At 44.3% G+C, this 17,460-nt stretch overlaps 1 protein-coding gene across 4 annotated transcripts in view; it reads left to right on the top strand.

The window, feature by feature from the left end:
• LOC308324305 (serine/threonine-protein kinase LMTK1-like) overlaps window positions 1–17,460 on the top strand; it is a 47,903-nt gene that overhangs the window by 10,021 nt on the left and 20,422 nt on the right. For 3 of the 4 annotated variants that reach the window (XM_080776317.1, XM_080776316.1, XM_080776318.1), the window contains exons 2-3: window positions 7,451–7,584; window positions 11,974–12,115. In XM_080776317.1, coding sequence (XP_080632443.1) covers window positions 7,451–7,584; window positions 11,974–12,115 — 276 coding nt within the window. Of the gene's footprint in view, window positions 1–7,450; window positions 7,585–11,973; window positions 12,116–16,303; window positions 17,028–17,460 lie in introns of those variants that run through there. The other variant, XM_080776319.1, reaches the window with a different exon arrangement.

The following is a 17,460-nucleotide window of genomic DNA, read 5'->3' as shown; positions in this document are numbered from 1 at the left end:
AGAACTAGAACTAAAAAACAAAGCTTAACAGAAATCACAACATAATAGTGCATCAATAAAATCAATCTCAGCTATAGTGATGAGTTCCATAATTTAACTGCAGTTAAAGTAGTAGGCTCCATGAATCGCACACACACACACACACACACACACACACACACACACACACACATCGACGCATGAATGGGATATGTTTGTAGGCGACCGTATTATTAGTTGTACCCATTCGTGCGCAGTGCACGTTAAAGAAGTCATGTAGGTAGACGATCCCCGTGAGACTGCTGTGAGTGAGTGATGCCACATTAATGAGATAGCCTGGCAAGGCAGTCATAATCAACGTTTATGGAGTGATTGATGAATGCATTTCTAAACATAATGGATAAAGGCTGGTGTGTGCTGGGTGGGATGCATAAAGGTCCATGAGAAGATTTAAACAGCGGTGCCCACCGCAGTCCCAACCCCCGAAAACTATCTCGCACTTATTTAAATTGGTGAATGATTAAGCCCCTAACGCCTATGCCATTGCAAATAGGCAAGCTACACTTGGAAATAAAATAGGGGTGGACGTCCATTTATGCCAAAATAAAAATGTTATATTATAACAGTCTGATGTCACTGTGTGGTCAAAATCATCTCATATTTTTTAACAGAGCCATAAAGCACTGTTTGATTAATCATCTAAACTTGTAACATTGTAGACATGTTATATTGTTTTTAATTGCTTGTACAGTTGGAAATCTCCTACCAATTTCATACGATACATCGGGATGTACTGTAGGCCTTTTTTCACATGCATGTGTAATATTTATTGGTTTTATAGCTATATATTTTAGGAGTGAATACATATGTTTAGATGCCTTTCAGCTGGTCAGACAATGCTTCTCCGCTTGTCTATACGACAGAAAATTGGTGCAGACAAAGCCAACGACAGCTCCCGAACTAACGTGAGTTTTGGCGAGGGTATGTGAAAGTTTAAAGTCACACTGGATTGATAAATGCTGAATGCATATTGTTGTTTTTATTTCATAATTTCCAACAATTTCTGTTTTGTCTTTACAGAATATTTAGACACTTTTACAGAGTGCTTTCTGAAGTTTATTTTCATATATCTTCTGTGTCACCAACTGGTGGTCTAGGGCAGTGGTTTTCAACCTTTTTCATACCAAGGCACATTAATTATTCGGCATTTGATCCATGGACCACCATTTGATGACATTTAGACCCCTCACACCCAAATCTAAAGCCAAAGCTTGTCGTTGGATAAGATTTTGTCCACAATTCCTCCATGCTGTATTAATGTTGGTACCATGGCATTAGGAGAGATAACAGGCAAACGTTGATCAAAATAAAATAAACATAATTCTCTAATTGTGTAGACTTCTTGTAAGTAATGTGGTAGAGAGGAGAGAGTGGAATCAGAGTGTGCCAAGGTTGGCCTCCGGCTGAATGCCAAGAAAACTGAAGTTATCACCTATAACATCACATCAGAGCATCCACCTCTGACAACAACAGGAGGCACTGCTTTGAAGGAAGTCAAGGACTTCAAGTACTTCTATGCATTCTATTCTTCTATGGTAGAGTCTGTTCTCCTATACAGCAGTGAATGCTGGACCCTGAAGCCAACCCTGCAGACGTCTTTTGATGGGTACTACACCAGGATGCTGCATGCAGCACTTAACATCAGTAAGAGCACACATGTTACCAACACAAATCTGTATGATGGAATGCCAAGGGTGAGCCAGAAAATAGCAGCCAGGAGAATGAAACTAGCAGGACACTGTTAAAGACTCCAAGAGCTGCCAGCCAGAAAACTAGTGCTGTGGGAACCAACACACGGGCACCGGTCACAAGGACGTCCCACGCTAACATACGTGGATGTACTCAAGAACGAGCTGGCCAGATGTATGGACGACCTAGAGAATGCAGATGTTTAACAATAATTTAACTCTTGAGAGTTAAAGGTCTATAAGGGTCCATTTGGTTACCAACTCTCCATTTAGCTGGGGACCACCTGGAACCCCCTCAAGGACCACTGATGGTCCCCGGACCACTGGTTAAAAACCACTGGTCTAGAGGATAAGGGACAATAACAAATACCCAAGATTTGTACAGAAACAGATGGATGAGTGTATTAAGGGTTTTATTTCAAACTGCTGAAGCCAACTTAACAAATACAGGGAAAAGGTGTGGTGTTGCCAAAGGAAAGAATACAACAAAACAAAAACTCACTGTCACGGTGCCGGGCAGAGAAGGTGTAGGACCCAAGTGCAGACAGTAGCAGCGGAGGCAGAATTCAGGTGTAAGATCCAGGTTTTATTAACAACACAGCGACTACAAACAACAACAGAGAACTGAACACACAAGGGCATATAAATAGACATGGGATAACTAGACACAAGTGAACACCACTGACAATCAACACTGGGATAGGCTGGGGAACCAAGGGGACACAGGTGGAAACACTGGCAATCACAGGACTAGTGAGACAAGACAGGAACAGAACTACAGGGGCAGACAGGAAAGCACAAAGCAAGACTACAAAATAAAGGTTCAGTGTACTGGTACCGTGTATTGAATTAAAGTTTGCATTTGAGAACATTTAACTAGTATATCTAGACACATCGGCTACATAATTGCAGATTACCATGTCGTTAAAAAAGCAAAACAATGACAGATATATCGACCAGACTGATATATCGGTCGGGCTCCAGTATGTGCATGCGCGATTGCACGTGCATGTATTTATGTGTGTGTGTGTGTGTGTGTGTGTGTGTGTGTGTGTGTTCTCATTGTGTTTGTTAGCCAGCCTTAATACTCTCCCAGAGGTCACAGCAGTAATAAGGATAGCTCACAGTTGTGATTAAAAAACAACAGCATTTGCTCCTTGTCCCTCACACACACACACACACACACACACACACACACACACACCCACACACACACACACACACACACAGAGGGAGAGAGAAAGATAGAGCCTGGCATCTCTCTCTTCTCCACATGGTGAGCTGTGGAGTTATCGGGGCGACCCCGTCTCCCTCATCTAGCCTCCATGAGGATATCACTCACCATCCGGCCAGCCCACATGGACAGCTTTTTAATAAAGGGGAGATGAGCCCGGGATTTTAGTGCTTCATTTCCATTCTCGCAGTGCAGCGCTCTTCAAATATTTATGGAGAGGCCCCTGGGCCATCCCTCTGTCACGGGCCCCCGGAGATAGAAGACGGGGAGATGCTTCCCGAAATGGAAGTACTTATGAAAAATCACCGGTTCCACCTCTGGAGCAGTGGAAATCTAACTCTTGAGAGTGTACAAAGGAAGCCATTTGGTTACATTTGTACACTCAGCAATGGTCGTCAAATGGATGCATTCATTGAGTATTTTGCGGTGACCTCCTGTTCTTGGCGGACGTCCTCCTGTTGGCAGTGTATGAAACCACGTTGATTTGTGTTACTGTCAGATACAGGTGTTTTGTAGCAGCGCTCGGGTGGCACAGGGGTAAAGTACAGTACCAGGGGTAAAGTACAGTACCAGGGGTAACACACAAACACAGACTTTGAAAAGCTTGTTGGAGAATTTGAGGAGACAGAGAGCAGAGCGAGTAGCAGCAGCTGCCGGTAGACTGAGGCATCAGCGTAGAAATGTGTCTCTCGCTCTCGTTCCAAAAATGGAGAAGCTATAAGACAGAGAGCGGCAGAGGGGAGGCGGTTTACAGCACCGTGAAAGCCAATCAACTATGATGGGTCAGCCAGCCGGGCTGTTACCATGGTGATGTGTTAAAGGGTAACACATAGAACCCCCCCCCCCCACACACACACACACACACACACACACACCACACAGTAGTCCATGCCCCAATTAAGTGAGTGTGTGTTTACTACTGTATGTACACAGTATTTTCCTCACTGTTAATTTAACCATTTGTAACTCTGAGAATGGACAAAAATAATCCAAGTATCGTGGGGCTCGTCGGCAGCTGCCTTGGGATGACGAGGTCAGGGAACTGTAAATCCAGTGGGATCCTCCGTGGACCCATAGGACACCGGCTCTGATGAACCAACCGTGCGTTGTCTGTGCATGTGTGTGTGATGCGCTCCCCTAGCTTCCTTTACTCTCTCTAACTCTCTCTTTCTCTCTCACTCTAATCATTGCTGGCAGGCAGGGGGTTTTAAGCCGTTTGACCCACTCTTTGACCCATGGCCTAATCAGTCCGTTTTGACTGCAGGTGGAAAGGGAGCCAGACACATGTGCAACAACAGCACACACATGCTGCGTGTGCAAAGCAAGCAACGGCACAAGATGTTGCCATTAAACTTGCACGCGGCAGCAAAAAACTGTTCAGGCGCACAGAACCTTCATGAGGCCCCGTTGGTCGTGGCATTGGTTGGTCAAGAGTATGGGTTATACAATCTTTTATGAGTATGAGTTATACGCTATGACTCCTTCTTTGAGATTCGTACACTGTAGACCTAGACCTATAGTACCTGTAGGTGAAACCTGGCTTATGATCACTGCTGTTGGCTTTAGCGACAGCTGAACCACTGGTACCTATGTGTGGGCTAGTCAAAAGGGACACCACTGGATACCTTGACGGTTCAAACAACATGTCGGTTTTGTAAATAAACCATCGATGTGTGATTATGATTATTTGATGTGCCAAAATCTGCCATTGGCCCCAATTATACATTTGAAAGTAATATATTTCTAAAACTATGAAACATTTCAAAGATTCATTTTCAGGCAAACATGTCCACAATAAGATGAACCTAAATAGGTTTGAATGGGGTTTCTAGGTGTAAGTAGGACTAGTAGCATGCCACGGTTTGTGCTATTGCCATTGAGAATGCATTGGGTGTTTAAGTTAAATAATTCAGAAACTACAAAACATTTCAAAGTAAAAAGTTTCAGCATGTGTCTCCACAGTAAGCTGAATTATAAAAAGTGTGAATGGAGTTTCTAGGTTAAAGTGCTTTTTTGATGTGCCACTATCTGCCATTGAGCCCCATAATACATTTCTCAAATTTGAAAGCACTATATTTCAAACATTTCAAAGATTCCTTTTCAGGCAAACATTTGTGATAATGGAGTAGACAGGTCCACAAACACGTTTCAGGCATTTTATTGACCTCCAAAAGGGTCTTTAGACAGTGCATTAACACTTAAGAAAATAACAAACAGAAACTGTCACAGGCTTAAATGCCTCCTGTGATGAGGCCCTGGCTCACAGTTCTAACCTGTTGCTCTTTCACGACTAGCCTCAAGTGAGACTGAACTGCCTCCACCTGCAGCAATCCTGCTCTTAAACAGGTGGGGCAAACCATCCTCTAATCAGTACAGTAAGTGATAATTAACGCACCACACGGCTAACTAAAGCCTACGAGTAATCTTTCACACTACTATCTTTTAGAGGAATATACAATCAACTACATTTCACACATTTAATTTACTAAGACAACATAATACAATGAGAAATGCAACATAAAAGGAACAAACACCCCTCCTCCTCCACAGTACTTGGCACCCTCCAATCTAGAGAGGGGAGACAGGTGACAAATAATGCAACCTCAGTGTCAATACAAATGTAAACATATTTAAACCTCTTGCAATCATTGTGTGGAATAATAACAATGTAATTCGTACAATATATATATATATATATATATATATATATATAGGGCACGGGCTGCCCTGTGACAACATTAACATAATTCAGAAACTACAAAACATTTAAAAGTAAAAAGTTCCAGTATTAAAGATGGGACTTGAACCTGTGGCCTCCAGATTCCCAGGCAGGCTCTTTTCCCAGTGAGTTTAATGTGCTGGTTGTGTACAGGCCCGGCGCCACGGTGGGGCAAAGGGGGTGTTTGCCCCCCTAAATCAACCTCTTTGCCCCTTAGATCAAAAGTTACAGTTACAGACAAAACAATGGTACATTTCCAGGCATTCAATTAAATTCCATTGCTTGAAAGGAAGGAAGTAAGGATGCATCTTAATACAGGATGCAGCAGCATCTTAATGATCTCCCATCTAGAACTGGAAAAACAACATTCCTCACCTATAGGCCATCCTTGAGGTGGGGAGGTGTGCTAATGTCATTGTTGCAGTGGTCAGGGTGCTTAAGTGGGCAGCTTAGCTACTGTAACTAGCCTATTTATTTGTTTGTAAAAATGTCAATTATAAAATTTAATTTTACTTTGTGTTCTGGATTGGTTTTATATTTGGCAATTTTGGCAGTGCCATTGATTGATAAATTGCAGCATTTGATGTGTGTAGTTCTTTATAGATCTAGCCAGACTATAGCCTCTTCATTTTTATCTCAAAGTGCACCAGATTGAAGCATTTTCATCGCTGCAGCGCGAAGCGAGATAATGACACTCTGCTAATATTAATGTTATGAGCTAACTGTCTGGAGCTACAGGAAAGGCATAACACAACACAGTGATTGCACCAACAAAAGAACATCGGAAACGAACAAAACCATCAGCATGGAGGTTGTGACTTACACACAAAAAAATAACCAAAAAGGGGGGACAGATGCACAGCGCTTGTTTCATCTGGCTGTTAATGATACGTGTGTCATTCTTGTTTCTATTTCATGTAGCAGCATATTAATGAACATTCCAAAATATAGCACAGTATTTAAATGCACGTTTAAATACTTATTATATTAAATTTAAATACAGTATATACCAGCTCAGTGGCCTTGTGGTTAGAGTGTCTGCCCTGAGACTGGGAGGTCGGGGTTAGATCGCTGGCCGAGTCATACCAAAAAGTCTGGGACCCAGTGCCTCCCTGCTTGGCACTCAGCACAAGGGTTGCATTGGGTAAGTCCCTGCGACATACTAGAGTCATGTCCAGGGGGTGTACTTGTACATCAAGCTGCCTCACACTACAAAAACAGGAGACAGGCTCCTGGCCTCATGGCTCGGCAACGCTTGCTTACTTTTACAGTTTATGCAATTGCAAAAACATAATTACTGTAGGTTGCTGGATTGTTGAAAGTGAAAAGCTGATTAGAACGTCCTATTAAGTGTTTTCATTTATCAGTTTAAATCAATTTCCTTTCCTTACATTGAAATGGTGCAAGCACAGCAACCCGCTGCCGCATGATTATTACACCATTAGCCTCAGGCAGAGCACTATGACTAATGTGAGACATTTAGTTTTCAGGACTCATACAAGCATGCATAGGAACTAATGTAATTAAGTCACACTAGCTATTCTGGTGGAGAGGAGAGGCCTTTGCGAACGTCATGAGCTTTCAATTCCCTTTGTAACGCTGGACTGTGAACAACAAATGGCTCAGGAGGGAGAAGTGAAGCAGGCCAATCAGCTGATTGTGCATTGCGTGTTTTTCAAGTGTCACAGAATGCCTCTCGGTGTCTTAATTCTTCTGTGTTTTTGTCTCATTTGTGCAACGGTTCAAATCCAACGTGTTCTTGTCCTGCAGACGGGGCCCCGCTGAGCGAGCTGTCGTGGCCTTCGTCCCTGGCAGTGGTAGCTGTCTCCTTCTCTGGCCTCTTCACCTTCGTCTTCCTCATGCTGGCCTGCCTCTGCTGCAAGAAGGGTGACATCGGCTTTAAGGTGAGCTTGCTGCTGCCCCCTGCCTGTGGGGATGAGTGTAGCACACACTGAATCAAAGCACAGTAAGCACACACAGCTGGCTGGTGTGGTGCTATCTCTGAGTTACAAAATAACACTATTTTACCCAAACTTAACAGATAATGGCTTTGGTTTCTTCTTTGAAGAGGCTGTCTTGTCGTATAACCTTGTAGATCTAGTACATATTGTATCTGGACTGGCCTCGACTGCCAGCATGACAGAGCCTAGCTGTGTCAGCAGAGAGAGAGATAGAGAAATCCAGCCTGCCTTATATCAGTAGACACAGGGTGGAGTCATCGTAGTCACTGTGGGCAAATGTCTGTGCTACAGTACACTAATAATGAACACGGATAGTGGGCCTAATGAGGCCAATTCCTCCAGCCTCTGCCTCAGCCAATTGATTGCCATGGCATACCATATTCTGAATGACCAAAAAGAGGACACATGCGCATTGCGCGCATGCATGTGCACGTCGTGCATGTGTCGTGCATGCACGGTTCTGTTTGAATTAAATTTAGATGTCAAAATAATCTATAACTAAAAAGTTATGCTCCTAAATTTGATGAAATATGCTCTATATTAGTTATGTATTTATTTAAAGCAGTGGCTCTAAAAGGTGTGATCCAGGCATTCCAGGGACCCTCATGGTTCCTTGAGGGGGTACCAAATGGACCCATTATAGGTCTGTAACTGAGAATGTACAAATGGAACCAAATGGACCCTTACAGGTCTGTAACTCTGAGAGTGTACACATGGAACCAAATTGACCCTTACAGGTCTGTAACTCTGAGAGTGTACTAGTACAAATGGAACCAAATGGACCCTTTTATAACTTTTAACTCTGATACTGTACAAATGGAATCAAATGGGACTCTTATGGGTCCATTTGGTTTTACTCTCAGAGTTATGCAGGGGGTCCTTGAAATTAAAAAGTTTGAGAACCTGTATGCAATGGCTTATCTCTTGTAAAAAGAGAGACCAGGCTATTCTCCAAACCATCATATCTTATGCTTTGCTAGGTTGTACAAAATAATATTGGGTCAATTTAATTAGCAGGACTCGCCTCGCGCACAGCTGCCTTGTCTGTGTTGCTGACATGACATGGGCTAGCAGGACAGAACTTTTATTTGTGACAGACACATAGTTCCTTAATTTGCAGACAATACAATCTGCTTCTCATTCGTCAGTCACAAAGCTAAGAAAACAGTAGCCTACTTTTTCTGCATGTCAATGATGAGATAGTTCTCAAGCTTTCCTCAGACAGCAGAGCAGCCAGCGAGCCTTTCTCTGATCTGCGGTCAGGACCAGTGCTTTCAGCGCGCAGCGCATGCAGAGTTATGAATAATACACATTCCGGGGTCCACCTCTCACAGTGTTATTCCACTACGAACCATTGAACATGCATTGTAATACACATTGGTCTGAATGGTCTGTGAGCGTAGCGATACACTACAGGCGATACGTGTAAAACCCCGGACATTTGAAGGAATTTATAAAACCCTCCCAGACTGCCCGGACAGCCCCCCAAAAGAGGACGTATGGTAAGCCTATGCTATGACAACAGGTATTGCATACTACAGATATCTCCATATAATATAAGTATGAGCGCAAAAGGGACACAGACAGATAGTTAAAACGGGTGCTATGACAATCTGACAACGCCGGGTATTATTAGGTTCCCAAGTTGCATCGTTCCAAAGTAGGCCGGTAGCCGACGGGCACGTACAAGTGTCTAGTTTTTATTTAATGACCTGTAGTCACAGGTCACACAGGCTTCCGTTAAACTACTTCTGCACTGAAAAACGCTATTGACAGAAGGCAGTCTCTCTCCAGCAGGGCACACTATGCCATAACGTGCTTGGGCCATGGCGGTGGTTGCCAATGGTAAATCCTTTCCCTTTGCTTATGGTAACACCCCTTGGATAGAATATGCTAAGGTTCTACCTGAAACATTCTAGACTGGCACAAAGGACAGCTTTATTTTATTGTATATATGACAAAGATGAGCTTGTGCTAGTAACAGAGAGGAATGGACCTGTGATCTCTGAAGGCAGATAAGAGAAGAGTGTTTGGTCTCGCAGTAAACAGGGACCAGCATCCTTAACGTCATGCTTGGGTTACTGCATCATCTCAGTGGGTTTTTGTTGCCTGAAAGGTAACATTCAATTATACTTCGTTGTATGACGGTGTTGCACACCAAAAATAGACGACCTACAAGCTTGCGATGTGTTGTGAGCTTGTAGATTGGCTGTTTTCGGTGCGTGACACCATCGTACAATCGGTCATAACCCATTTTGTGAAACTGAAATAGGAGCAAAATAGTAGCACATATACTGTATACACATAAGCTGGGATGATGTTTGGTAGACAGACATAGCTTTAGTCTCGTTGGTTTTTGCATTAAGTCCTCATGATGATTTGTCAGTTTGGTGGTGAACCACAGATGTTAGTTAGATCACCGCGTGTCGGTAATGCGTTAACTCGATCATAACTCGTTCAGCATTAAAGCACTTCAAGAACTTCCAATTTGTTATTCAACGGCTCCCTTGTAAAAGTGTGCATTAGCACGGGACCATTAGCAAGAGTGCACCAATGCAACATCGAAAAAAGAGATTCATTATTTCCCTCCACCGGCCGCTGTGCTCTCACTGGAACTGGAAGAGTGAGGCTGAGTATTAAGCGCTTTCTAAACTGAAGGCTGGTCCGTGGGGACCAATGGAACGCTGACTCAAAGCCAGGTGCTTGCTTTCACTCGTTGCTCATGGGGAGAGTAGCAGATGGTTCTTCTGAATGGGAAACAAACATACACAGGGCATTACATTTAGCCAACATATGAGCACGCATGCACGCACGCACACGAACGCACACACACACACACACACACACACACACACACACACACACACACACACACACACACACACACACACACACACACACACACACACACACACACACACACACACAGGAGAGGTCATCCCCCCACCCCCATTAGGTCATTGAACAGACCAGTGAGAGAGAGGGAGAGCACCTGAGCCAACGAGGACACCAGATCAGGGAGAAAAGAACCCGGAGGGATGGAGGTATAGATACAGTAGGAGGCCAAGTTAGAGGCTGACAGATGGAGAGACGTGGGATGAAGATGGAAGGAGAAAGGGTCACTGTTTTATCACCCTACACACACACACACACACACACACACACACACACACACACACACACACACACACACACACACACACACACACACACACACACACACACCCTTTTGTCCCTAACATCCACATCCATCCACAGGGTGGATGGGAGGGGCAACATCTGCAGCTGGAGCCAAGAGATCTCAAGATGCCCCGATACCATTTTTTTTCAGACCGAGTACGAGTACTTTCTTTTAAGTACTCGCCGATACCGAGTACCGATACGAGTACTTTTTATTTTTGTTGAGTAACCACTTATTTTACCCCCTTTTTTCTCCTATTTAATTTCATTGTCATGCATTGTACTTCTAATGATACTGTAATGTTGAATTACCACAATATCATCGATCGGCCGAGCAAAATTCACAGATCCGCAAATCCGATCAAAAAAGCCAAAATCTGCACAGTTTACATCCACCGCTTGCTGGAAAAGTATAGCACTCTCGGTTCTGCACCGCTACTTGAGAAGTATATATCACTCACTGTCGAGGGCAGCGCAACTAATCTCCTCCCCACACACACCAGAGAGAGAGAGAGAGAGAGAGAGAGACAAACGCATAGGCAATCAAGACCATTAATGACAGCTGTGTAGGGGTGAGGACTGCGTGATGATTCTAATGTACAGGATTATATAGGTCACCACTTTTGGTGTGACACACACACACAGCTCGTGTATAATAGTGTGAAATCATTTAGAAAAAATATAAAATTCCAAAATGTTATTTATTGTATGACGGTGTTGCAAGGATAGAACATGTTCTGGTCCCCTTGAGGGAAATGGGCAAAGAAAGATTTTTAGGTTAAATATTCAGTTTATGGCCACTATTAAGATGAGGCATTTACAGTAGGGCAGTAGGGGATTACTGTGCATTAGGTTTAGGGGTTGGGATTAGTTAAAAATGGCAAAAGAAAAAAATACTTTTTGACATCCTCATGTGGATAGTAATGGGTGTGTGCGTGTGTGCACAGTACAGTATGTGTGCCTGTGGGATGTTTCCCTGCAGACGAAAAGGCACAATAATGCAACTAGTGGACTATGTAGGCTATGCGGGCATGTATTAGCACATTAGTCAGTGCCACCACAGACAAACTATTGTCTCCCACTCCCTGCACAGTAGAATGGACTGGGGAGTGAATGACTAACCTCAGTGTCTGTCTCCGCCCTGTGCACCAGGAGTTTGAGAACACAGATGGAGAGGAGTACCAGGCAGATCTCTCCACCCTGGCCTCACCCTCCTCCCAGAATGGCCCTGAGGTCTACATCCTCCCTCTCACCGAGGTCTCGCTGCCCGTGTCCAAACAGCCTGGAAGATCCAGTAAGATTGCAAAACACCAATCACATCCACGCAGATTTGCTTTGTTCCTTTCCTTTCCTTTCCTTTCCTTTCCTTTCCTTTCCTTTCCTTTCCTTTCCTTTCCTTTCCTTTCAACTTACATTTTCATGCATGTTGTCCTCATAATATCAGTCAGCATTAATTCGCTGCTCTTTAGTCGTGCTTAATCAGTTTTCAGAATTAATCACACCAACTAAGCACTATTAAAAGATTGTTGATTCTCTGGGGAGGGGGAGCCTATCACGAGGGCAATGAGTCTCTCACTGTGCTTTGTCGATTTTCACAAGTTAGACACTGAGGGAATTCTTTAATGGTTATAGTCAGGAGAGACACAATCTCTATCATTGACACTGTTTCATTTCATTCTCCTCTCTGAATAAAGGACAGACATCTGGTCATTATGTAATGCTTCGGGACATTGGCCCACTGCAGTCTTTTGCTGTTTGTGTGCGTGAGTGTGTGAGTGCGTGCGACAGCGGCCTCTAACATACGTACATGATTAATTCTGTGGTTCTTCGTCCATGTGTGTACATTATATTATTATTCATAGAAATGTGTCTTTGACGTCAGTGACACCAATTGCCATATACGACGAGGCTTACAGTAGCCTATTGTTGTTCTTGGACAGAAAACCTTTTTCAGGTTTTTTTCAGTGTTGCTCAAAAGTAGAAAAATAAATTAGCTGATCTATAGGGTGCACTAAAGACAAGTGGTGTCTAATTAGTTGATCTATAGGATGCACTAAAGTCAAGTGGTGTCTGATGCCAGGACCCAAAAGCTACGACCAAAAGGCAAGATTCACAGTTCAGGATGTTTATTAAACTAGAACTTAAACTTCCCATAAAATGGGGCAGGCAAATATAAGGACACAGTATACACGCTGACATGGAATGACGATCTGACAAGGAACTGAACAAACTGGGGTATCTAAATAGACAAAGACTAACTAGACACAGGTGAACTCAAAATACAATCAATCACAGGATAGGCTAACAGAACAGGACACATGTGAAAACACTGACACATCACAAGGTAGGTGAGACAAGGTAGGGAACAGTAACTAGGCAGACATGAAACACTAGGGACCATACTACAAAATAAGATACACAAAACCAACAGTAGTAACAGAAAACCAAACATAACAGGAAGACAAGGCAAAATACTGAACATACAGAGAATAACAGAATAAGTTTGAAGGACTGCATTATTAGTAAACAAGTACAAAGGCAAGAATAGTAACAACTTCCTTTCTTGACTTAAGCAAATACAGAACATAAATCAACCACATAACCATTAAGGTCAAGCCAAATATTAGTCCATTGGTCTGGACCTAAGTCAATGCTCAAATGCAAAGGCAGAGGAGCGAGGCGTGACACCCAGGCCAAGCAGACCATTTGCTGCATGTCATTTCCTTACCGAGAGAAAATAGCTGATCTACAAGCTCACATATCACAATGGAACGCATTGTGAGCTTGTACTGTAGATCTGCTGCTACTTTTGCTATGTTTGAAACATTTATTAAACGTTCTCTGTCTGCGGGTTCTATAAATATTTCATCCTTGTGACTAAATAATAACTAAGAACATGGCAGGTTCTTTTTTTCTACACTTCCTGATTAAGTGCACATATAGTACAAGGTTTCTGCCTGAATCCTCATTTCATCTCACCTCCAGCCAGGGGAGGTTTCCATGTCCTAATAGTGTACTATACTACAGCCATGATTTCCCCTAGCAACACTCCACTTTGGACTTCATTGGGAGGGGCATTCGGTTTGAAACCCACTCTATTAAAGTAAGTGTGTGTGTGTGTGTGTGTGTGTGTGTGTGTGTGTGTGTGTGTGTGTGTGTGTGTGTGTGTGTGTGTGTGTGTGTGTGTGTGTGTGTGTGTGTGTGTGTGTGTGTGTGTGTGTGTGTGTGTGTGTGTGTGTGTGTGTGTGCGTGCGTGCGTGCGCGTGCGTGCGCGTGCGTGCGTGCGCGTGCGTGCGTGCATACTTGTATTACTATACTTGTCCCCACTGTAGAATTTGAGAAATGGACATTCTGAGGAATATTTCCCCAGTCCTCGTGGATGTTTTATGGTTAAAGATTTGGGGAGTTTGGCTTACAATTAGGAAAAGATTCAGAGTGGGTTTAGGGTTAGAGTTATGCCTGATTTATACTTAAGTTGCACATCAGCGACACACAAACCTTAATTGTCAGATTTTATAGCTCACAACGCATTGCAGCATTCTCTTTTACGCTGTAAAAATTACATTCATGAATTGTCCTCATAGAGTAATCCAAATGTGTGTGTGTGTGTGTGTGTGTGTGTGTGTGTGTGCGTGTGTGTGTGTTTGTGTGTGTGTGTGTGTCTGCATGAGTCAGATCCCAAGTGCACACAATGCGTCCCTCCCTCTGCATGAGTCACTGCACACACTGCACATGCAGGGAGGTGAGTCTGGCTCTCAGCGTCCCAGTATGTGAGCGTCAGCACTGATTGGACAAGGCAGCCACGGGAACGTAGCCAATCGCCAGCCTCTGTCCTGTCCTCCATAGCTACCGACATGTGATTGGCCCAGGTGTTGCAGGGTGAGGAGTGGAGAGATGTGGAGAGAGAAAGGGAGAGAGAGAGAGACTTCTTTCATTGAGTTAAAATGGCAGGACAATGTGCTTGGTTTTTGTCGTTTCCCCTCCACATAAAACAAAAAAAAATGTTTATCCAAAATATTAGATTAAAAATACTTCTGTTTCGTCCACTTGTGTGTGCAAGTCGACCATGACACTCTCTGTCTCTCTCTCTTTCTATCTCTCTCTCCCTTTCTTCTCCTCTGCTTCTGTCAGTTGCTCACTGTCTTTCACGCAGCAGCGTGAAAAGGTCAAGTGGGTAGAAAATTAAAATAATGAAGTCTGTATGGCTTCAGAAGCTCTTTGAGACTTTAATAGCGGGAAGATTAGCAATTTTCTACAGTTTGTTGTTCGTCAGACATAGCAATTAAAGCTCCCACGCACATTATGCACGCGTCATAAACTGCCTACACACGCACAGCCGCACATGCACGCATAGTCGTGCGCGCGCACGCACACACACACACACGCGCACACACACACACACACACACACACACACACACACACACACACACACACACACACACGCTTTTATAAGCATAGTGATCATACATTGTACAAAGGCATCTCTTTTACAGTTCCTTACATGTATGGAGATGTATGGCATTTGTGATTAAAGCACACAAATAAAGCAGTTTTGATCTGACAACCTCAAACAAGTTAACGTCTTGTTGCTCTTACTCTTACTGCAAGAGTAGTAATCCAACAATGAGACCAGTGTCCATGAAATCACAGACAATTTGAAATACTAAAAAATCAAAAAAATAATTATTACCCACATAAAACCCCCAGGAAAGTGTTTCTTGTCTGGCAAACACCATTAAAATAAGATCTGGTTGCAAAAGGGGTGAAGTGGCCCTTTAAGGAAGAGCATAAATGTGTATTATTATCCCGCCACCACCTCTGTGGTCGCTGCAAGATTCCCTGGGAATGTCATGAGTAGGATGGGAACGCACACACTCACACACGCACACACTCACACACACTCACACTCGCACACACTCACACACTCACACTCGCACATTCCATTCTGGGAATAATATAAAAGACCAGTTGAGCCATTCCAGTGGATTTGGATTAAGGAGAGAAACGCACGCACGCAGCCACGCACGCACGTGCGTGCACACTTACTATCTCTCTCTTATCTCTCTATCTCTCTCTCTGTCTTTCTCTGTGTGTGTGTGTGTGTGTGTGTGTGTGTGTGTGTGTGTGTGTGTGTGTGTGTGTGTGTGTGCACACCGCGTACCAGGCAATGAGAATGAGGGATGTGTGTGTTAGTGTGAGTGACCCTATACAATGACCCTGATTTAGCAGGGCTGGGAAGTGGGCGAACACGAGGCTGGGCCAAAGTGTCCGTGGAACGTGGTGGCAGAGGAGGAGGACTGCCATTATGGGCCCAATACAGTGAGGAGTCTGTGACAGAACGACAGGGAGAGGAGACAAGAGAGAGGGGCAGGGTGGTGGCATGCACCACGGCCTGAGAGTGGGGTGGGGGGAGCTCCAAGATAGAGGAGGGGTGTGTGGCATGTGACAGAGGTCTTTTCTGCGTCTCGACAGAGCTGCGTTTGTATTGCTGCAGGGCTGAGGAATGCCGCTGTGCAGGGTGACAAGGGGCATTATGTGGGCCTCCAATGTCACGGCCGGGTGTCTTGAAGTGGCGCGCGGAGCCAGTGCGTCAGACAGCACATTGCCGACTCGCATGACGGATGGGAAGCAGCCCAAAGCCCAGGGCAGAAGACCTATCCATCGCCCCAATGTAATATTATATTGGATCTTGAGCGCCGAGCTTGGGACCAGTTCGGTTTAGATTTACACGTTATAGTCTGTGAACAGGGAGGAAAGCTTCCTGAGTGTGTGTGTGTGACAGCTGGCGGCCCCAGGACAAGGACTGCATGCGTGCGTGTTTGTGTGTTCCAGCATGAGGATGTGCCGGGTCCAGACAGGGAGAGGCAGCGCGGCGAGCTTGTACAGCTGTGCGAGGGCTCGGAGGGTTAAACCTAGCCGACGCTCTGTCTCACACACACACACACACTGTGACTGCGGTGTTCTCTCTCTCGAACACACACTGCGACCATCGGCTCCGTCTCACAAATACACCCTGAGGCTGAGGATGGCTGGGGTCGGGGCCACGGGCTCTCGGTTCTCACACTCCGAGCGGCGACCTCGCCGGGGGGACTCGGTCCGTGTCACGGTGCTCCGGGTGGCTGGCCGCTCCACCACCATGTCCTCATCACCCTCATCGTCATTACCTTCGACTTCATCTCCATCACAATATGAGGCTCCTTGGAGGTACACGACAAGTTTCATTTTGTTATACTCTTGGTGGTACAATAGTTAAAATATGAGATAGTGCTGTCGCGGTACTGAGATCCTCACCGTTGTCTGCCGTTATTGCTTCATGTAGTTGACAAGTAACATAACTTTGCCGTCAGGAAATATTCCTTCTCCGGTACTCAGACTTTCTGGGAAGCGCTTTCTTTTTAGCTCCACTCTACTATATTATGTCTGTTTTTCTCTTTTTCTGGGCTTTTCTCCCCCTTTCAGGCTCTTTTCTGTCTCTTTTTTAATGCCCCTGAGACTTCTATGTTTCTTCAATTATATTATGTTGAGCTCTGATGACAATTTTTGACTGTTGATTTTATGCACATCCCTTCTTTGGTGCAGACACTGCAGAGCCAATCTGTAAAATGTAGAAGTTCAATTAACAAAGGAGGGCTCACAA

This window comes from Protomyctophum bolini (genome assembly GCF_963924005.1).
Source record: "Protomyctophum bolini genome assembly, chromosome: 11".
Lineage (NCBI taxonomy): Eukaryota > Metazoa > Chordata > Actinopteri > Myctophiformes > Myctophidae > Protomyctophum > Protomyctophum bolini.
The sequence above is the reverse complement of the archived record's forward strand: the minus strand, read 5'-3'. Positions and strand labels throughout refer to the sequence as shown.